The sequence below is a fragment of the Ranitomeya variabilis genome, chromosome 1 (assembly GCF_051348905.1).
Source record: "Ranitomeya variabilis isolate aRanVar5 chromosome 1, aRanVar5.hap1, whole genome shotgun sequence".
Lineage (NCBI taxonomy): Eukaryota > Metazoa > Chordata > Amphibia > Anura > Dendrobatidae > Ranitomeya > Ranitomeya variabilis.
The window spans coordinates 608,687,796-608,711,105 of record NC_135232.1 but is presented as its reverse complement, the minus strand read 5'-3'; the positions used below and the strand labels follow the sequence as shown (position 1 = coordinate 608,711,105).

The 23,310-nt window shown below is 51.9% G+C and overlaps 1 protein-coding gene across 1 annotated transcript in view; it reads right to left on the bottom strand.

Moving 5' to 3' along the window:
* Positions 1-18: 18 nt before the first annotated feature.
* The window catches only part of LOC143771034 (uncharacterized), a 44,023-nt gene continuing 20,731 nt past the window's right edge, over positions 19-23,310 (bottom strand). Inside the window, exon 7 of the mRNA XM_077260549.1 lies at positions 19-1,944. Within this exon, the coding sequence (XP_077116664.1) occupies positions 1,660-1,944 (285 nt within the window). The 3' untranslated portion in view covers positions 19-1,659. The remainder of the gene's footprint in view (positions 1,945-23,310) is intronic.

Below are 23,310 nucleotides of genomic sequence, written 5' to 3'. Positions count from 1 at the left end.
AAGATGCGACAGTCCAGGCTGAGAATTACTGGGGAATGAGCTACTGCGAGCACAGCATCAGTGATCTGCGGTGACATCATTGATGTTACCGCGGGTAACTGACACTGCATTCCCAGCCAGGCTGAACTGTGGTGACCTCAGCACCGTGATAAAAAGTAAATGAGTTCACCACAGTTCACCATGCTGAACTCACTGAGCAAAACTGCGGTTCATTTGCCCGACTGGGAACGGAGCCTCAGTGACTGTCAGCAACGTCGATGATGTCACGTCTAGTCACTGATGCTGTGCTCTCAGCAGCTCAGTCCCCAATGGTTCTCAGCCTGGACAATCGCATCTTTGCACCGTCCAGGTTGAAAACCGTTTACCCACAGACATGGATTACGGCGTGGGACAGAAGGACGGACAGGAGAGGGATATGGTTGTTTTATATTTTTTTTTTGTTTTATTACAGGAGAACTAGGGCTTAGGTGGAATTAGGAGTTAGGTGAGTATAACTGTTTGTTATTTTTAAATAAAAAAGGAAAAGTGTGTTTTCTTTTTATTTCAAACACAGGACTTTATAATTTCTGTGTGTTTATATACAATACAACTATAGGATTAGTAATGGATAAGTGTCTTATAGCCGCCTGTCCTTTATTAAGCCATGGGCTTAATGTCACATGACAATACAAAGGTGACATCAACCCCACAAATATGACCCACTTGCCACCTCTACAGGGCAAGTGGGAAGAGACAGGCAAAGCGCCAGAATTGGCGCATCTAATAGATGTGCCTTTTCTGGGCAGCTGCGGGCTGCTATTTTTAGGTTGGGGGGAGTAATATGCATGGCCCCTTACCAGCCTGAGAATTCCAGCCCCCAGCTGTCTGCTTTAGCTTGGCTGGTTATCAAAAATGGGGGGACCCCATGCCGTTCTTTTCAATTATTTAACTAATTAAAAAATACGGCATGAGGACCCCTCTATTCTTGATAACCAGCCTTGCTAAAACTGACAGCTGAGAGTTGCAGCCCACAGCTGTCAGTTTTGCCTGGCTGGTTATCAAAAAAAAAAGAAGGGGAATCTCATGTCATTCTTTTTTTAATTTATTTATTTATTTATGAATACTCCGATCAGCTGCTACCTGCTCTTGCTGTTAACAGTTAAATACAACTCTCAACATTGCCTGGTACATGTCATCCGTTTGTCATCAGTATGCATGTGTGCGGGACTTTTGCAGCCTGTGCTGCTGTTAAAAAACAAACATGTCAGCGTGTTTTGCCCACAGACACAGTCTGTGGAAACACACTGACATGTGCACAGACCCATTCACTTAAATGGGTCTACTTGTGTAAGTGTCTCCGGAACGTGTGAAAACTGTCACCACACGTACTGGAGACACTGATGTGTGATAGAGGCCTAATGCAGGACACCTCCTGATGTAGATCTAACGAAACGTGAAAGAGTCCTAGGTTAGAGAGGTATGGAAAAGCTGGATATAGAGACTTAAGCATATACATTGCATATCAGGACTATAGATTGTTAAAGGGCAGCTCAACTTTGAAGTATCTTCTGACATTTTTCTAACACGAATCTACGAATCTATAATAGAGGCTCTACTGCAGATGTGGGCAGAGCCTAATACCGGTAGTCACCAGCACTTCCAGACACAATACACCTAGTCCTACTGGATCTTGGAGGGGTACAATGGGCTGTCCAGACTCAGGCATCTCCGGCCCTGCACTCCAGCTCTCACCCCTCTTATATCAGAGAAGCCAGGATTGTCGTTGCTGAAGACTCGAAAGCCATACACACCAATTGGGGAGTGTATTGAGTGTCTCCTGTTTGGAGCTTGTACCAAGGAGGACTCCACCTGGTTCTTCTTAAGAGTCACCTTCTGCTTTGGATCATCCTTGGAGATGTTCTGCACTATCGAAGACTCCGTGATGGCATTGGAGAATCTCTTCAGCTGAAAGAAAACATGGTGGTTATTGGACATTCATAAGATAGGTGACCACCAATAAAGCTGACACAACAGTTCTACAGCTTTCACTTCATATCACAAGAAGCTTCTTCCTATTAACTCTTATGGGGCTAATCATCCAGTCTCCTTATAACACCTCCGTCTGTGAGAACAATAATAGTACATATCGTATGGTATCATAGCTCATGTTTGATAACTATCCCGGAATATTAAGGTAACTGCTGGAAGAAAAGGAAGTCCTCCTGAAGGCTTGAAGAAGTGAAACTCTTAGGCCCTGATGAAGCTTCTCAAAACCTCCTGGAAAGCAAAATTGAGGAAAGGGTATGGTGCAGGGATAAAAGAAAAACATTGCCGGAATCAGGAGAACAGTGGTATTTACACCAGGAAAGAAAACAAATTACACATTTATGGGCAAGTGCCAGGTTCCCTTTAAGAAGCCAGGAAAGAGTTAAAAAAAAGCGAAAAAAATCTTTCCGTTCTTTTCTGGGCCACTCAAAGTGGACGTGCCCTCTAAGAAGATACTAGTGTCAATAGTGGATTTTCTACTGTACTAGAAGCAGTAGTTGAGGTGCAATATCCGCAGCAAAGAGCAGTAATGGTAGGTCTCGGAGAGAATGGCTGTCCCCACTTAAGACTCTCTTAAGGCAAATACATGTGGTGTGAAGTGCGCCCCGCGGCATCCTGAGAGAACATCACAGTGACATTACAAACCTCTTGACCTGTCTCGGATATCACTCACTGCCCTGACAGGACACCGCTGGCAGCTGCGACAATTAGCCGAAAGTTCTTGGAAAACACAAAGAAATTTAAAGTACAAGACACAACTCACTGTGAAATGTGGAGAGGAGGAGACCTGAAAATAAGGCGCTCCACCTGCAGCCTCTCCACAAAAAATCTGTCCTTTCCTGCTACCTGCCAGGATGGCACGTAGGCTGTCATGTGGCCATAACATGAGGAAAAAATACAAAATGGAGACAAGTCTGACAGAAAGAAAGCTTGAAAACGTACATACTGTACATAACAAATAAAAAAGCACTCTGTGGCGCCATAGCATGAAAACGTGTAATATATGAAAACTGCTCTAGATAATGAAAAAAAATTGAGAAGCTTAGGGCAGAGGGCAACTTTACCAGTTTGTAATGGTAGTAACGGAGCACAAAATGCTACCCTGTGTACAGCGAGCCCGTGGAGGAGACATGTACAGATGTAGCATTATGTGATCTGCCGTATCAGACAGACTGTGGGGAAACACTACAGGCCACTCACTCTGCGCCACACATTATCCTGTAATTGGGTCAAAACGAGGAGCTCGACAATGGAAGGAGGCAGAAATCCAGCAGCACATGGCCGACACGCATACAGCGCCATACAGCGCCAGCAGTCCACGTTTATGGGCCATAAACAGGCAACTGAGGGAATAATTGTTCACAGGACTGAGCCTTTAGTGAGAAAGAGAAATCTGAGGAGAATAAGCAGACATTACTTAGCTGGGTGACAACAAACACGGCGAACACACACAGTCATTCAGGACTCTGGAAAAGATGACAAGACGTAATGGCCGCCATACTAACAACAAAGTTACCAATGTGATGGAAAGGTTCACTAAAGTTCAGTCACAGGAGCCGGAATCATACATTCATTTACATCCTCTGCAATGAGCCCCAGAATACCTCATAATCATTACCTACTCGACAACAGGTTTATTATAAACAACGTTATATCTGCTCCATAGAGGAAAGAGCATCCACGGACAAAGTGTCCACGACCATTGGAGAGAAAACTGTAAATACATCCAGATCACTGAGAATGCCCCTATCCATCACTAGAGATCAGCGGTGACATCACTGAGAATGCCTCCTATCCATCACTAGAGATCAGCGGTGACATCACTGAGAATGCCTCCTATCCATCACCAGAGATCAGCGGTGATATCACTGAGAATGCCTCCTATCCATCACCAGAGATCAGCGGTGACATCACTGAGAATGACTCCTATCCATCACTAGAGATCAGCGGTGACATCACTGAGAATGCCTCCTGTCCATCACTAGAGATCAGCAGTGACATCACTGAGAATGCCTCCTATCCATCACTAGAGATCAGCGGTGACATCACTGAGAATGCCTCCTATCCATCACTAGAGATCAGCGGTGACATCACTGAGAATGTCTCCTATCCATCACTAGAGATCAGAGGTGACATCACTGAGAATGCCTCCTATCCATCACTAGAGATCAGCGGTGACATCACTGAGAATGCCTCCTATCCATCACTAGAGATCAGCGGTGACATCACTGAGAATGCCTCCTATCCATCACTAGAGATCAGAGGTGACATCACTGAGAATGCCTCCTATCCATCATTAGAGATCAGCGGTGACATCACTGAGAATGCCTCCTATCCATCACTAGAGATCAGCGGTGACATCACTGAGAATGCCCCCAATCCATCACTAGAGATCAGCAGTGACATCACTGAGAATGCCTCCTATCCATCACTAGAGATCAGAGGTGACATCACTGAGAATGCCTCCTATCCATCACTAGAGATCAGCGGTGACATCACTGAGAATGCCCCCTATCCATCACTAGAGATCAGCGGTGACATCACTGAGAATGCCTCCTATCCATCACTAGAGATCAGAGGTGACATCACTGAGAATGCCTCCTATCCATCACTAGAGATCAGCGGTGACATCACTGAGAATGCCTCCTATCCATCACTAGAGATCAGCAGTGACATCACTGAGAATGCCTCCTATCCATCACTAGAGATCAGCGGTGACATCACTGAGAATGCCTCCTATCCATCACTAGAGATCAGCGGTGACATCACTGAGAATGCCTCCTATCCATCACTAGAGATCAGTGGTGACATCACTGAGAATGCCTCCTATCCATCACTAGAGATCAGCAGTGACATCACTGAGAATGCCACCTATCCATCACTAGAGATCAGAGGTGACATCACTGAGAATGCCTCCTATCCATCACTAGAGATCAGCAGTGACATCACTGAGAATGCCTCCTATCCATCACTAGAGATCAGCAGTGACATCACTGAGAATGTCTCCTATCCATCACTAGAGATCAGCGGTGACATCACTGAGAATGCTTCCTATCCATCACTAGAGATCAGCGGTGACATCACTGAGAATGTCTCCTATCCATCACTAGAGATCAGCGGTGACATCACTGAGAATGCCTCCTATCCATCACTAGAGATCAGCAGTGACATCACTGAGAATGCCTCCTATCCATCACTAGAGATCAGCAGTGACATCACTGAGAATGCCTCCTATCCATCACTAGAGATCAGCAGTGACATCACTGAGAATGTCTCCTATCCATCACTAGAGATCAGCAGTGACATCACTGAGAATGCCTCCTATCCATCACTAGAGATCAGCAGTGACATCACTGAGAATGTCTCCTATCCATCACTAGAGATCAGCGGTGACATCACTGAGAATGCTTCCTATCCATCACTAGAGATCAGCGGTGACATCACTGAGAATGTCTCCTATCCATCACTAGAGATCAGCGGTGACATCACTGAGAATGCCTCCTATCCATCACTAGAGATCAGAGGTGACATCACTGAGAATGCCGCCTATACATCACTAGAGATTAGCGGTGACATCACTGAGAATGCCTCCTATCCATCACTAGAGATCAGAGGTGACATCACTGAGAATGCCTCCTATCCATCACTAGAGATCAGCGGTGAGATCACTGAGAATGCCTCTTATCCATCACTAGAGATCAGCGGTGACATCACTGAGAATGCCTCCTATCCATCACTAGAGATCAGAGGTGACATCACTGAGAATGCCACCTATCCATCACTAGAGATCAGCGGTGACATCACTGAGAATGCCTCCTATCCATCACTAGAGATCAGCGGTGACATCACTGAGAATGCCACCTATCCATCACTAGAGATCAGCGGTGACATCACTGAGAATGCCTCCTATCCATCACTAGAGATCGGCGGTGACATCACTGAGAATGCCTCCTATCCATCACTAGAGATCAGCGGTGACATCACTGAGAATGCCTCCTATCCATCACTAGAGATCAGCAGTGACATCACTGAGAATGCCTCCTATCCATCACTAGAGATCAGCGGTGACATCACTGGAAATGTACCGTACCTCCCGCCATTATCTTTGTAGTTTTCCGTACAAACTTTTGGTGAATATTTAACCAGGCAGGAATTTGCTGTGTATATGATTGACCTGCCCTCCCGCCACCTTTCTCCATGGGAGGTAATTTGGTCACAGAGGATGAGTTTGAGACTTAGGGTGTGGAGTATTATTTGTATATTAGGGTGCAAAGAGCAGGCAATGATGTAGAAGTGCTATAAATCAGCTGATGAGACTCCATAAATTAGTGACCCCTTCCCAGAAGGCTGTGAGACGCATGTGCAGTGCAGAGGGCTCCTGATCAGCCTCGGGTCCACTCTCACATGCCTCCATGTAGTGATGACAGTTCAGCTCGGCCATAATAATATTTCAAATTTGGTTGGTAATGACGAGGCCTCAAGTCATCAGATAATGATTGGATGATGGGAACACGTCTCATACAATGTGTCAGGCTCTCGTCCACATGCTTCACAGACACAATAACCAGAGACTTAGAAGACATATGGAGAGACTCATGATGTGTCCACTATTTACTATCATATTCATGACATACTTTCACATACGGTCAGTGATCTCAGGAGATCGCTGATGATCAAGATCATCTATCGCACTAGTGCATCAGCATTGATTATGCCACATATCATAAAGAAACTAGAGATCAGACTACTGGACCACCAGGGATCATACTGCAGATTATAGGGAAACTAAATATTAAAGTACAGGACCACCTGGGATCATAACGGAGACGGTAAGTAAACTGGAGATCATCAGCATACTGAATCACCATGGACCATACCTGAGACAATAAAACAAACTGGAGATCATTAGACCACTGGACCACCAGGTTATCCTGGTTATTATCCTGTACCCCGAGTGTCAGTGTCATTATCCTGTACCCCGAGTGTCAGTGTCATTATCCTGTACCCAGAGTGTCAGTGTCATTATCCTGTACCCCGAGTGTCAGTGTCATTATCCTGTACCCAGAGTGTCAGTGTCATTATCCTGTACCCAGAGTGTCAGTGTCATTATCCTGTACCCCGAGTGTCAGTGTCATTATCCTGTACCCCAAGTGTCAGTGCCATTATCCTGTACCCCGAGTGTCAGTGCCATTATCCTATGCCCCAAGTGTCAGCGTCATTATCCTGTACCCGGAGTGCCAGTGTCATTATCCTGTACCCCAAGTGTCAGCGTCATTATCCTGTACCCTAAGTGTCAGCGTCATTATCCTGTACCCCGAGTGTCACTGTCATTATCCTGTACTCCAAGTGTCAGCGTCATTATCCTGTACCCCAAGTGTCAGTGTTATTATCCTGTACCCCGAGTGTCAGTGTCATTATCCTGTACTCCATGTGTCAGTGTCATTATCCTGTACCCCGAGTGTCAGTGTCATTATCCTGTACCCCGAGTGTCAGTGTCATTATCCTGTACCCCAAGTGTCAGCGTCATTATCCTGTACCCCGAGTGTCAGCATCATTATCCTGTACCCCAAGTGTCAGTGTCATTATCCTGTACCCCGAGTGTCAGTGTCATTATCCTGTACCCCGAGTGTCAGCGTCATTATCCTGTACCCCGAGTGTCAGCGTCATTATCCTGTACCCCGAGTGTCAGTGTCATTATCCTGTACCCCGAGTGTCAGTGCCATTATCCTGTACCCCTGAGTGTCAGTGTCATTATCCTGTACCCCGAGTGTCAGTGTCATTATCCCGTACCCCGAGTGTCAGTGTCATTATCCCGTACCCCGAGTGTCAGTGTCATTATCCCGTACCCCGAGTGTCAGTGTCATTATCCTGTACCCCGAGTGTCAGTGTCATTATCCTGTACCCCGAGTGTCAATGTCATTATCCTGTACCCCGAGTGTCAGTGTCATTATCCTGTACCCCGTGTGTCATTATCCTGTACCCCGTGTGTCATTATCCTGTACCCCAAGTGTCAGTGTCATTATCCTGTACCCGAGTGTCAGTGTCATTATCCTGTACCCGAGTATCAGTGTCATTATCCTGTACCCCGACTGTCAGTGTCATTATCCTGCACCCCAATTGTCAGCGTCATTATCCTGTACCCCGAGTGTCAGTGTCATTATCCTGTACCCCAAGTGTCAGTGCCATTATCCTGTATCCCAAGTGTCAGCGTCATTATCCTGTACCCCGAGTATCAGTGTCATTATCCTGTACCCCGAGTGTCAGTGTCATTATCCTGTACCCCGAGTGTCAGTGTCATTATCCTGTACCCCAAGTGTCAGTGTCATTATCCTGTACCCCGAGTGTCAGTGTCATTATCCTGTACCCCAAGTGTCAGTGTTATTATCCTGTACCCCGAGTGTCAGTGTCATTATCCTGTACCCCTGAGTGTCAGTGTCATTATCCTGTACTCCATGTGTCAGTGTCATTATCCTGTACCCCGAGTGTCAGTGTCATTATCCTGTACCCCGAGTGTCAGTGTCATTATCCTGTACCCCGAGTGTCAGCGTCATTATCCTGTACCCCGAGTGTCAGCGTCATTATCCTGTACCCCGAGTGTCAGTGTCATTATCCTGTACCCCGAGTGTCAGTGCCATTATCCTGTACCCCTGAGTGTCAGTGTCATTATCCTGTACCCCGAGTGTCAGTGTCATTATCCTGTACCCCGAGTGTCAGTGTCATTATCCCGTACCCCGAGTGTCAGTGTCATTATCCCGTACCCCGAGTGTCAGTGTCATTATCCTGTACCCCGAGTGTCAGTGTCATTATCCTGTACCCCGAGTGTCAATGTCATTATCCTGTACCCCGAGTGTCAGTGTCATTATCCTGTACCCCGTGTGTCATTATCCTGTACCCCGTGTGTCATTATCCTGTACCCCGTGTGTCATTATCCTGTACCCCAAGTGTCAGTGTCATTATCCTGTACCCGAGTGTCAGTGTCATTATCCTGTACCCCGAGTATCAGTGTCATTATCCTGTACCCCGACTGTCAGTGTCATTATCCTGCACCCCAATTGTCAGCGTCATTATCCTGTACCCCGAGTGTCAGTGTCATTATCCTGTACCCTAAGTGTCAGTGCCATTATCCTGTATCCCAAGTGTCAGCGTCATTATCCTGCACCCCGAGTATCAGTGTCATTATCCTGTACCCCGAGTGTCAGTGTCATTATCCTGTACCCCGAGTGTCAGTGTCATTATCCTGTACCCCAAGTGTCAGTGTCATTATCCTGTACCCCGAGTGTCAGTGTCATTATCCTGTACCCCAAGTGTCAGTGTTATTATCCTGTACCCCGAGTGTCAGTGTCATTATCCTGTACCCCAAGTGTCAGTGCCATTATCCTGTATCCCAAGTGTCAGCGTCATTATCCTGTACCCCGAGTATCAGTGTCATTATCCTGTACCCCGACTGTCAGTGTCATTATCCTGTACCCCGACTGTCAGTGTCATTATCCTGTACCCCGAGTGTCAGTGTCATTATCCTGTACCCCGAGTGTCAGCGTCATTATCCTGTACCCCGAGTGTCAGTGTCATTATCCTGTACCCCGAGTGTCAGTGCCATTATCCTGTACCCCTGAGTGTCAGTGTCATTATCCTGTACCCCGAGTGTCAGTGTCATTATCCTGTACCCCGAGTGTCAGTGTCATTATCCCGTACCCCGAGTGTCAGTGTCATTATCCCGTACCCCGAGTGTCAGTGTCATTATCCTGTACCCCGAGTGTCAGTGTCATTATCCTGTACCCCGAGTGTCAATGTCATTATCCTGTACCCCGAGTGTCAGTGTCATTATCCTGTACCCCGTGTGTCATTATCCTGTACCCCGTGTGTCATTATCCTGTACCCCAAGTGTCAGTGTCATTATCCTGTACCCGAGTGTCAGTGTCATTATCCTGTACCCCGAGTATCAGTGTCATTATCCTGTACCCCGACTGTCAGTGTCATTATCCTGCACCCCAATTGTCAGCGTCATTATCCTGTACCCCGAGTGTCAGTGTCATTATCCTGTACCCCAAGTGTCAGTGCCATTATCCTGTATCCCAAGTGTCAGCGTCATTATCCTGTACCCCGAGTATCAGTGTCATTATCCTGTACCCCGAGTGTCAGTGTCATTATCCTGTACCCCGAGTGTCAGTGTCATTATCCTGTACCCCAAGTGTCAGTGTCATTATCCTGTACCCCGAGTGTCAGTGTCATTATCCTGTACCCCAAGTGTCAGTGTTATTATCCTGTACCCCAAGTGTCAGTGTCATTATCCTGTACCCCTGAGTGTCAGTGTCATTATCCTGTACTCCATGTGTCAGTGTCATTATCCTGTACCCCGAGTGTCAGTGTCATTATCCTGTACCCCGAGTGTCAGTGTCATTATCCTGTACCCCGAGTGTCAGCGTCATTATCCTGTACCCCGAGTGTCAGCGTCATTATCCTGTACCCCGAGTGTCAGTGTCATTATCCTGTACCCCGAGTGTCAGTGCCATTATCCTGTACCCCTGAGTGTCAGTGTCATTATCCTGTACCCCGAGTGTCAGTGTCATTATCCTGTACCCCGAGTGTCAGTGTCATTATCCCGTACCCCGAGTGTCAGTGTCATTATCCCGTACCCCGAGTGTCAGTGTCATTATCCTGTACCCCGAGTGTCAGTGTCATTATCCTGTACCCCGAGTGTCAATGTCATTATCCTGTACCCCGAGTGTCAGTGTCATTATCCTGTACCCCGTGTGTCATTATCCTGTACCCCGTGTGTCATTATCCTGTACCCCGTGTGTCATTATCCTGTACCCCAAGTGTCAGTGTCATTATCCTGTACCCGAGTGTCAGTGTCATTATCCTGTACCCCGAGTATCAGTGTCATTATCCTGTACCCCGACTGTCAGTGTCATTATCCTGCACCCCAATTGTCAGCGTCATTATCCTGTACCCCGAGTGTCAGTGTCATTATCCTGTACCCTAAGTGTCAGCGTCATTATCCTGTACCCCGAGTATCAGTGTCATTATCCTGTACCCCGAGTGTCAGTGTCATTATCCTGTACCCCGAGTGTCAGTGTCATTATCCTGTACCCCAAGTGTCAGTGTCATTATCCTGTACCCCGAGTGTCAGTGTCATTATCCTGTACCCCAAGTGTCAGTGTTATTATCCTGTACCCCGAGTGTCAGTGTCATTATCCTGTACCCCAAGTGTCAGTGCCATTATCCTGTATCCCAAGTGTCAGCGTCATTATCCTGTACCCCGAGTATCAGTGTCATTATCCTGTACCCCGACTGTCAGTGTCATTATCCTGTACCCCGACTGTCAGTGTCATTATCCTGTACCCCGAGTGTCAGTGTCATTATCCTGTACCCCGAGTGTCAGTGTCATTATCCTGCACCCCAATTGTCAGCGTCATTATCCTGTACCCTGAGTGTCAGCGCCATTATCCTGTACCCCGAGTGTCAGTGTCATTATCCTGTACCCCGAGTGTCAGTGTCATTATCCTGTACCCCTGAGTGTCAGTGTCATTATCCTGTACCCCAAGTGTCAGTGTTATTATCCTGTACCCCGAGTGTCAGTGTCATTATCCTCTACCCCTGAGTGTCAGTGTCATTATCCTGTACTCCATGTGTCAGTGTCATTATCCTGTACCCCGAGTGTCAGTGTCATTATCCTGTACCCCGAGTGTCAGTGTCATTATCCTGTACCCCGAGTGTCAGCGTCATTATCCTGTACCCCGAGTGTCAGCGTCATTATCCTGTACCCCGAGTGTCAGTGTCATTATCCTGTACCCCGAGTGTCAGTGCCATTATCCTGTACCCCTGAGTGTCAGTGTCATTATCCTGTACCCCGAGTGTCAGTGTCATTATCCTGTACCCCGAGTGTCAGTGTCATTATCCCGTACCCCGAGTGTCAGTGTCATTATCCCGTACCCCGAGTGTCAGTGTCATTATCCTGTACCCCGAGTGTCAGTGTCATTATCCTGTACCCCGAGTGTCAATGTCATTATCCTGTACCCCGAGTGTCAGTGTCATTATCCTGTACCCCGTGTGTCATTATCCTGTACCCCGTGTGTCATTATCCTGTACCCCGTGTGTCATTATCCTGTACCCCAAGTGTCAGTGTCATTATCCTGTACCCGAGTGTCAGTGTCATTATCCTGTACCCCGAGTATCAGTGTCATTATCCTGTACCCCGACTGTTAGTGTCATTATCCTGCACCCCAATTGTCAGCGTCATTATCCTGTACCCTGAGTGTCAGCGCCATTATCCTGTACCCCGAGTGTCAGTGTCATTATCCTGTACCCTGAGTGTCAGCGCCATTATCCTGTACCCCGAGTGTCAGTGTCATTATCCTGTACCCTGAGTGTCAGTGTCATTATCCTGTACCCCGAGTGTCAGTGTCATTATCCTGTACCCCAAGTGTCAGCGTCATTATCCTGTACCCCGAGTGTCAGTGTCATTATCCTGTACCTCGATTGTCAGTGTCATTATCCTGTACCCCGAGTGTCAGTGTCATTATCCTGTACCCCTGAGTGTCCGTGTCATTATCCTGTACCCCGAGTGTCAGTGTCATTATCCTGTACCCCAAGTGTCAGTGCCATTATCCTGTATCCCAAGTGTCAGCGTCATTATCCTGTACCCCGAGTATCAGTGTCATTATCCTGTACCCCGAGTGTCAGTGTCATTATCCTGTACCCCGAGTGTCAGTGTCATTATCCTGTACCCCAAGTGTCAGTGTCATTATCCTGTACCCCGAGTGTCAGTGTCATTATCCTGTACCCCAAGTGTCAGTGTTATTATCCTGTACCCCGAGTGTCAGTGTCATTATCCTGTACCCCTGAGTGTCAGTGTCATTATCCTGTACTCCATGTGTCAGTGTCATTATCCTGTACCCCGAGTGTCAGTGTCATTATCCTGTACCCCGAGTGTCAGTGTCATTATCCTGTACCCCGAGTGTCAGCGTCATTATCCTGTACCCCGAGTGTCAGCGTCATTATCCTGTACCCCGAGTGTCAGTGTCATTATCCTGTACCCCGAGTGTCAGTGCCATTATCCTGTACCCCTGAGTGTCAGTGTCATTATCCTGTACCCCTGAGTGTCAGTGTCATTATCCTGTACCCCGAGTGTCAGTGTCATTATCCCGTACCCCGAGTGTCAGTGTCATTATCCCGTACCCCGAGTGTCAGTGTCATTATCCTGTACCCCGAGTGTCAGTGTCATTATCCTGTACCCCGAGTGTCAATGTCATTATCCTGTACCCCGAGTGTCAGTGTCATTATCCTGTACCCCGTGTGTCATTATCCTGTACCCCGTGTGTCATTATCCTGTACCCCGTGTGTCATTATCCTGTACCCCAAGTGTCAGTGTCATTATCCTGTACCCCGAGTGTCAGTGTCATTATCCTGTACCCCGAGTGTCAATGTCATTATCCTGTACCCCGAGTGTCAGTGTCATTATCCTGTACCCCGTGTGTCATTATCCTGTACCCCGTGTGTCATTATCCTGTACCCCGTGTGTCATTATCTTGTACCCCGAGTGTCAGTGTCATTATCCTGTACCCCAAGTGTCAGTGTCATTATCCTGTACCCGAGTGTCAGTGTCATTATCCTGTACCCGAGTGTCAGTGTCATTATCCTGTACCCCTGAGTGTCAGTGTCATTATCCTGTACTCCGAGTGTCAGTGTCATTATCCTGTACCCCAAGTGTCAGCGTCATTATCCTGTACCCGAGTGTCAGCGTCATTATCCAGTACCCCGAGTGTCAGTGTCATTATCCTGTACCCCGAGTGTCAGTGTCATTATCCTGTACCCCGAGTGTCAGTGTCATTATCCCGTACCCCGAGTGTCAGTGTCATTATCCCGTACCCCGAGTGTCAGTGTCATTATCCAGTACCCCGAGTGTCAGTGTCATTATCCTGTACCCCGAGTGTCAGTGTCATTATCCTGTACCCCGAGTGTCAGTGTCATTATCCTGTACCCCGTGTGTCATTATCCTGTACCCCAAGTGTCAGTGTCATTATCCTGTACCCCGAGTGTCAGTGTCATTATCCTGTACCCGAGTGTCAGTGTCATTATCCTGTACCCGAGTGTCAGTGTCATTATCCTGTACCCCTGAGTGTCAGTGTCATTATCCTGTACTCCAAGTGTCAGTGTCAGTGCAGCGCCCCAGAGTCCTGGTCGTTGCAGTACTGACGCTCCGCCGCTAAGGGGAGTGATGGTATGTCTGATGGCACTTAAGGAGTTCACCTGACCAGGTATCACAGACACCAATACACTTCACAGTCTGGCCTCCAGGGGGAGCTAAGGGTGCTATGTATTAGGCCACTCCTCACAATCTGGTAAAACTGGGGGTTGGATAGAAAGTTAGTTAGAAGCTGACTGGGTTGGAACCAGGCAACATCCTGTGGCAGAGGGTGTTGCAGGGGAAAGATTCAGGGGGGTCCCTGTCAGGGGTGGGATCCTGACAGAGGCCTAGCGAACAAGACAGAGCGTTAAGGAACCGCGCCTGCACTACATCGCGGCGGTATCTCAAGAAAGGACAAGAAGCAAGGTTTATTGTGCTGAGTGAGAAACAAGATCACAGCAAAAAGGAGATAACAACAGTAGGAGTCGTGCCGTAAGATCGAGGCAACATCCTACTGAGGCGCGTAGCTGGTGGCCGGAACGCCGAGGAAGTATTGGGCGCCAAGCAGTACTTCAAACCAACGGCAGGACAGTTAATTATAGGTTGGCTGTCTCACCTAAATCACCTAAGCAGACATAGGGGGCAACTGTGGGAGAGGGGCGACACTAGGGTCCCGGAAGAACTCCAGGCCTACCCGTCATACGGGTGCGTCCTAGCCATATCACCTGGGGGACGGAGAAGAACATCAGAACAGATATAAGTTGTGGGAAAGAATATCAGAAACAAACACAACAGTTGTGAGGACTATCCCGTGGTGCTCAGCAGGGAAGTACTACAACACACAGGCGCTAGAAGGTAGGCACAGATTTCCACCTGCAAAGGGAACTCTTGATGTGCCATCGGACCGGCCGGTCTCAGCCAGCCCTGTTAGCAGTACTCTGGATTGAGGATCTTGAAGCCTTCAGTAAAGAGGTAAAGAGACTGCAACCCTGTGTCCTCGTTATTCACCGCGACCTACACCACGCACCATCATCACACCTTTCATTGGACGCCCCTTAGCAGGGTCACGGACCGGGTCTAGCCACCGTGACAACCCCAGAACTGAGACAGAGAGGCCCGGTACCGAGTACCCCGTGGCCCTGCTTCTGGGGGCGCTCCATCATTATCCTGTGCCCCAAGTGTCAGTGTCATTATCCTGTACCCCGAGTGTCAGTGTCATTATCCTGTACCCCGAGTGTCAGCGTCATTATCCTGTACCCCGAGTGTCAGTGTCATTATCCTGTACCCCGAGTGTCAGTGTCATTATCCTGTACCCCGAGTGTCAGTGTCATTATCCTGTTCTCCAAGTGTCAGTGTCATTATCCTGTATCCCAAGTGTCAGCGTCATTATCCTGTACCCTGAGTGTCAGCGTCATTATCCTGTACCCCGAGTGTCAGTGTCATTATCCTGTGCCCCAAGTGTCAGTGTCATTATCCTGTACCTCGAGTGTCAGTGTCATTATCTTGTACCCCGAGTGTCAGTGTCATTATCTTGTACCCCGAGTGTCAGTGTCATTATCTTGTACCCCAAGTGTCAGTGTCATTATCCTGTACCCCAAGTGTCAGTGTCATTATCCTGTATCCCAAGTGTCAGCGTCATTATCCTGTACCCTGAGTGTCAGCGTCATTATCCTGTACCCCGAGTGTCAGTGTCATTATCCTGTGCCCCAAGTGTCAGTGTCATTATCCTGTACCTCGAGTGTCAGTGTCATTATCTTGTACCCCGAGTGTCAGTGTCATTATCTTGTACCCCGAGTGTCAGTGTCATTATCTTGTACCCCAAGTGTCAGTGTCATTATCCTGTACCCCGAGTGTCAGTGTCATTATCCTGTACCCCGAGTGTCAGTGTCATTATCCTGTACCCCGAGTGTCAGTGTCATTATCCTGTACCCAGTGTCAGTGTCATTATCCTGTGCCCCAAGTGTCAGTGTCATTATCCTGTACCCCGAGTGTCAGTGTCATTATCCTGTACCCCGAGTGTCAGTGTCATTATCCTGTACCCCGAGTGTCAGTGTCATTATCCTGTACCCCAAGTGTCAGTGTCATTATCCTGTACCCCAAGTGTCAGTGTCATTATCCTGTACCCCGAGTGTCAGTGTCATTATCCTGTACCCCGAGTGTCAGTGTCATTATCCTGTACCCCGAGTGTCAGTGTCATTATCCTGTACCCCAAGTGTCAGTGTCATTATCCTGTACCCCGAGTGTCAGTGTCATTATCCTGTACCCCAAGTGTCAGCGTCATTATCCTGTATCCCAAGTGTCAGCGTCATTATCCTGTGCCCCAAGTGTCAGTGTCATTATCCTGTACCCCGAGTGTCAGTGTCATTATCCTGTACCCCAAGTGTCAGTGTCATTATCCTGTACCCCGAGTGTCAGTGTCATTATCCTGTATCCCAAGTGTCAGCGTCATTATCCTGTACCCCAAGTGTCAGTGTCATTATCCTGTACCCCGAGTGTCAGCGTCATTATCCTGTACCCAGTGTCAGTGTCATTATCCTGTACCCGAGTGTCAGCGTCATTATCCTGTACCCCGAGTGTCAGTGTCATTATCCTGTACCCCGAGTGTCAGTGTCATTATCCTGTACCCCGAGTGTCAGTGTCATTATCCTGTACCCCAAGTGTCAGTGTCATTATCCTGTATCCCAAGTGTCAGTGTCATTATCCTGTGCCCCAAGTGTCAGTGTCATTATCCTGTACACCAGTGTCAGTAACCTATGCCCCTTGTTTTCATCTCCCTGTACTGCCCCCCCGTATATGTTGGGGTACATGGGGTGATGAGTATACAGCAGTATACAGTAGTTATGTAATGACGGTTAATCCTTCCAGCACCACAGGGATGAGTGTGTGTGAGGCAGACAATGGCACTGTGTTGGCGTCACGTGCGGACTCTCGCACTTCATCGTGTATCCCTGTGGGAGGACGGTGAAGCGCCGGAGATACGTGTGACTGCCATTGTTGGGCTATTTCAGGAGGTTGTTGAACACGAGGAGATGGTGCAGACATCTCACAGGCTGCGACATGCACACACTGGGGATCCCGCACCTCGGTGTGTGGGGGTCAGTGTGGGCTCTGGTGTCCCTGCCGCCGCAGACGTCCATCCCGGGGTAATACAATTACAGCTTCTGTACATTATCAGCTTATTACATTGCAGCTCCGATAATTCAATCCTGTGGGAACAGGAAATCCTGAGCCGGTGGCCATGTGTGATGAGCAAGGACACTGTCACGTACTATGGGGGGCGGTGGGCCTCATGGTAAGCAGAGGGAAAGGAGCAGCCGAGGTGACAGGAGCGGCAGAGGGACAGGAGGGGCAGGAGCGGCAGAGGGACAGGAGCGGCAGAGGGACAGGAGGGGCAGGAGCGGCAGAGGGACAGGAGCGGCAGAGGGACAGCAGGGGCAGAGGGGCAGGAGCGGCAGAGGGACAGGAGCGGCAGAGGGACAGGAGGGGCAGGAGCGGCCGAGGTGACAGGAGCGGCAGAGGGACAGGAAGGGCAGGAGCGGCAGAGGGACAGGAGCGGCAGAGGGACAGGAGCGGCAGAGGGGCAGGAGCGGCAGAGGGGCAGGAGCGGCAGAGGGGCAGGAGCGGCAGAGGGGCAGGAGCAGCAGAGGGACAGGAGCGGCAGAGGGACAGGAGGGGCAGGAGCGGCAGAGGGACAGGAGGTTCAGAGGGGCAGGAGTGGCAGAGGGACAGGAGGGGCAGGAGCGGCAGAGGTGACAGGAGCGGCAGAGGGATAGGGGCGGCAGAGGGACAGGAGCGGCAGAGGGAGAGGAGCGGCAGAGGGAGAGGAGCGGCAGAGGGACAGAAGCAGCAGAGGGAGAGGAGCGGCAGAGGGGCAGGAGCGGCAGAGGGAGAGGAGCGGCAGAGGGAGAGGAGCGGCAGAGGGAGAGGAGCGGCAGAGGGAGAGGAGCGGCAGAGGTGACAGGAGTGGCAGAGGGATAGGAGCGGAGCGGCAGAGGGATAGAAGCGGCAGAGGGACAGGAGCGGCAGAGGGACAGAAGCGGCAGAGGTGACAGGTGCGGCGGAGGTTACAGGAGAGGCAGAGGGACAGGAGCAGCAGAGGGAGAGGAGCGGCAGAGGTGACAGGAGCGGCAGAGGGACAGGAGGGGCCGGAGCGGCAGAGGTGACAAGAGCGGCAGAGGGATAGGGGCGACAGAGGGACAGGAGCGGCAGAGGGAGAGGAGCGGCAGAGGTGACAGGAGGGGCAGATGCGGCAGAGGTGACAGGAGCGGCAGAGGGATAGGGGCGGCAGAGGGACAGGAGCGGCAGAGGGAGAGGAGCGGCAGAGGGAGAGGAGCGGCAGAGGGACAGAAGTGGCACAGGGAGAGGAGCGGCAGAGGGAGAGGAGCGGCAGAGGAGCAGGAGCGGCAGAGGGAGAGGAGCGGCAGAGGGACAGAAGCGGCAGAGGGACAGAAGCGGCAGAGGAAGAGGAGCGGCAGAGGGAGAGGAGCGGCAGAGGGACAGAAGCGGCAGAGGGAGAGGAGCGGCAGAGGGAGAGGAGCGGCAGAGGTGACAGGAGTGGCAGAGGGAGAGGAGCGGCAGAGGGAGAGGAGCGGCAGAGGAGCAGGAGCGGCAGAGGGAGAGGAGCGGCAGAGGGACAGAAGCGGCAGAGGGACAGAAGCGGCAGAGGGAGAGGAGCGGCAGAGGGAGAGGAGCGGCAGAGGGACAGAAGCGGCAGAGGGAGAGGAGCGGCAGAGGGAGAGGAGCGGCAGAGGTGACAGGAGTGGCAGAGGGATAGGAGCGGCAGAGGGAGAGGAGCGGCAGAGGGACAGAAGCAGCAGAGGGAGAGGAGCGGCAAAGGGGCAGGAGCGGCAGAGGGAGAGGAGCGGCAGAGGTGACAGGAGTGGCAGAGGGATAGGAGCGGAGCGGCAGAGGGATAGAAGCGGCAGAGGGACAGGAGCGGCAGAGGGACAGAAGCGGCAGAGGTGACAGGTGCGGCGGAGGTTACAGGAGAGGCAGAGGGACAGGAGCAGCAGAGGGAGAGGAGCGGCAGAGGTGACAGGAGCGGCAGAGGGACAGGAGGGGCAGGAGCGGCAGAGGTGACAAGAGCGGCAGAGGGATAGGGGCGACAGAGGGACAGGAGCGGCAGAGGGAGAGGAGCGGCAGAGGTGACAGGAGCGGCAGAGGGACAGGAGGGGCAGATGCGGCAGAGGTGACAGGAGCGGCAGAGGGATAGGGGCGGCAGAGGGACAGGAGCGGCAGAGGGAGAGGAGCGGCAGAGGGAGAGGAGCGGCAGAGGGAGAGGAGCTTCAGAGGGAGAGGAGCGGCAGAGGAGCAGGAGCGGCAGAGGGAGAGGAGCGGCAGAGGGACAGAAGCGGCAGAGGGACAGAAGCGGCAGAGGAAGAGGAGCGGCAGAGGGAGAGGAGCGGCAGAGGGACAGAAGCGGCAGAGGGATAGGAGCGGCAGAGGGACAGAAGCGGCAGAGGTGACAGGTGCGGCAGAGGTTACAGGAGCGGCAGAGGGACAGGAGCGGCAGAGGGACAGGGGCGACAGAGGGACAGGAGCGGCAGAGGGAGAGGAGCGGCAGAGGTGACAGGAGCGGCAGAGGGACAGGAGGGGCAGGAGCGGCATAGGAGACAGGAGCGGCAGAGGGACAGGAGCGGCAGAGGGAGAGGAGCGGCAGAGGGAGAGGAGCGGCAGAGGGACAGAAGCGGCAGAGGGACAGGAGCGGCAGAGGGACAGAAGCGGCAGAGGGACAGAAGCGGCTGAGGTGACAGGTGCGGCAGAGGTGACAGGAGCGGCAGAGGGAGAGGAGCGGCAGAGGGACAGGTGCGGCAGAGGGACAGGAGCGGCAGAGGTGACAGGAGCGGCAGAGGTGACAGGAGCGGCAGAGGTGACAGGAGCGGCAGAGGGAGAGGAGCGGCCGAGGGACAGGAGCGGCAGAGGGACAGGAGCGGCAGAGGGACAGGGGCGACAGAGGGACAGGAGCGGCAGAGGGAGAGGAGCGGCAGAGGTGACAGGAGCGGCAGAGGTGACAGGAGCGGCAGAGGGACAGGAGCGGCAGAGGTGACAGGGGCGACAGAGGGACAGGGGCGACAGAGGGACAGGAGCGGCAGAGGGAGAGGAGCGGCAGAGGTGACAGGAGCGGCAGAGGGACAGGAGGGGCAGGAGCGGCATAGGAGACAGGAGCGGCAGAGGGATAGGGGCGGCAGAGGGACAGGAGCGGCAGAGGGAGAGGAGCGGCATAGGGAGAGGAGCAGCCGAGGGACAGGAGCGGCCGAGGGACAGGAGCGGCCGAGGGACAGAAGCGGCAGAGGTGACAGGTGCGGCAGAGGTGACAGGAGGGGCAGAGGGACAGGAGCGGCAGAGGGACAGGAGCGGCAGAGGGACAGGAGCGGCAGAGGGAGAGGAGCGGCATAGGGAGAGGAGCAGCCGAGGGACAGGAGCGGCCGAGGGACAGGAGCGGCCGAGGGACAGAAGCGGCAGAGGTGACAGGTGCGGCAGAGGTGACAGGAGGGGCAGAGGGACAGGAGCGGCAGAGGGACAGGAGCGGCAGAGGGACAGGGGCGGCAGAGGGACAGGAGCACAGGAGCGGCAGAGGGACAGGAGCGGCAGAGGGACAGGAGCGGCAGAGGTGACAGGTGCGGCAGAGGTGACAGGTGCGGCAGAGGTGACAGGAGCGGCAGAGGGAGAGGAGCGGCAGAGGGACAGGAGCGGCAGAGGGACAGGAGCGGCCGAGGGACAGGAGCGGCCGAGGGACAGAAGCGGCAGAGGTGACAGGTGCTGGCCGCCTGCGTAGATTGCACTTGTCAGGACATGGCCCAGTTACTAAACAGTTGTAGCTTTTCTTAAATCTTTCTATCATTCCTCTATTACTCCTCCTGGAAATTCAGGAAGAAACGGACTTCTGAGTGTACAGGGGGCAGCAAGCACTGACTGGAGACCGTCAGCATGTAGGAACCATCCCAACTGATAAAGGGAATTGTAAATGACAGTCACCACTTACTTTATCCATGTCCAGGAGGAGAAACAGAGGAGAATTATTGGAAAGTATCAGTAGTCACTGAAACAATGATGTATACTAATATATCACAACATATATAATTACACAATGGCGTCTGGACAGTGTGCCACATCGGCCTCTGCTCTCAGGGAGAGAGACATCTAATTACTGGGAAAGATCGAGGCCAAAGAGGAACCGAACCACAGAGTCCTCCACACCCTGAGACGCAGCACTACAACCCCCATCATGTCTCCGATGAGGGGTGATATTTCCCATGATGCAGTTTCATATTTTCAGTGGTTTTTTAACCTTGAGAAAGTGGCTCTGAGGTGCAGGATTCGCAGGAGGAGGACGATCTGTGCCCTTACATGGGACTGCAGGGAATTACCAGCATTATTCCCAGGCCTGGCCAACCGATCCCCAGGGATTATAAGCAACGCCCTGCACAGGAGGCGACACTGCGGACTGCACGTACCACTCTGCTGAGCTACCATGCATCCGAGCCAGCATCACCGTACCAAAAAAGATTGTGTCAGACATCATAGGATTAGATACATGGCTTAGCAGGCAGTATCATAAAGGATTAGATACATGACTCAACAGACAGTATCACGTAGGATTAGACTGTGGGGTACTGTACTGTGTTTGTGGGGGGACTGTGGGGTACCGTACTGTGTGGGGGCACTGTGGGGTACCATACTGTGTGTGTTCTGGGACTGTGTGGTACCATACTGTGTGTGTGTGGGGACTGTGGGGTACCGTATTGTGTTTGGGGGGGACTGTGGGGTACCGTACTGTGTGTGTGGGGGGACTGTGGGGTACCGTACTGTGTGTGGGGGGACTGTGGGGTACCGTACTGTGTGTTGGGGGGGACTGTGGTGTACCGTACTGTGTGTTGGGGGGGGTCTATGGGGTACCGTACTGTGTGTGTGTGGGGACTGTGGGGTACCGTACTGTGTAGGAGGGGGGCTGTGGGGTACCGTACTGTGTGTGTGTCTGGGGACTGTGGGGTACCGTACTGTGTAGGAGGGGGGCTGTGGGGTACCGTACTGTGTGTGTGTCTGGGGACTGTGGGGTACCGTACTGTGTAGGAGGGGGACTGTGGGGTACCGTACTGTGTGTGGGGGGACTGTGTGGGGTACCGTACTGTGTGTTGGGGGAGGTCTGTGGGGTACCTTACTGTGCGTGTGTGTGGGGACTGTGGGGTACCGTACTGTGTGTGGGGGGGGGGGCTGTGGGGTACCATACTGTGTGTGTGTGGGGGGGGACTGTGGGGTACCGTACTGTGTGTAGGGGGGAGACTGTGGGGTACCATATAGTGTGTGTCGGGAGACTGTGGTGTACCGTATTGTGTGTGGTACTGTGGGCACCGTACTGTGTGTGTGTGGGGGGGGACTGTGGGGTACTGTACTGTGTGTTGGGGGAGGTCTGTGGGGTACCGTACTGTGCGTGTGTGTGGGGACTGTGGGGTACCGTACTGTGTGTGGGGGGGGGGCTGTGGGGTACCATACTGTGTGTGTGTGGGGGGGGACTGTGGGGTACCGTACTGTGTGTAGGGGGGAGACTGTGGGGTACCATATAGTGTGTGTCGGGAGACTGTGGTGTACCGTATTGTGTGTGGTACTGTGGGCACCGTACTGTGTGTGTGTGGGGGGGGTCTGTGGGCTACTGTACTGTGTGTGTGTGGGGGGACTGTGGGATACCGTACTGTGTGTGTGTGTGGGGGGGGACTGTGGGGTACTGTAGTGTGTGTGTGGGGGACTGTGGGGTACTGTTGTGTGTGTGTGTGGGGGTCTGTGGGCTACCGTACTGTGTGGGGGGGGGGGACTGTGGGGTACCGTACTGTGTGTGTGGGGTGACTGCGGGGTACTGTAGTGTGTGTGTGTGTGGGGGGACTGTGCGTACCGTACTGTGTGCGTGTGGGGGGACTGTAGGATACCGTACTGTGTGTGGGGTGGACTGTAGTGTGTGTGTCTGTGTGGGAGGGGACTGTGGGATACCTTACTGTGTGTGTGGGGGGGATTGGTCTACCATACTGTGTGTGGGGGGGGGGACTGTGAGGTACCATACTGTGTGTGGGGGGGAACTGGTCTACCGTACTGTGTGTGTGGGGGGGGGACTGTGAGGTACGGTACTGTGTGTGGGGGGAGGGGGGGGACTGTGGAGTACCGTACTGTGT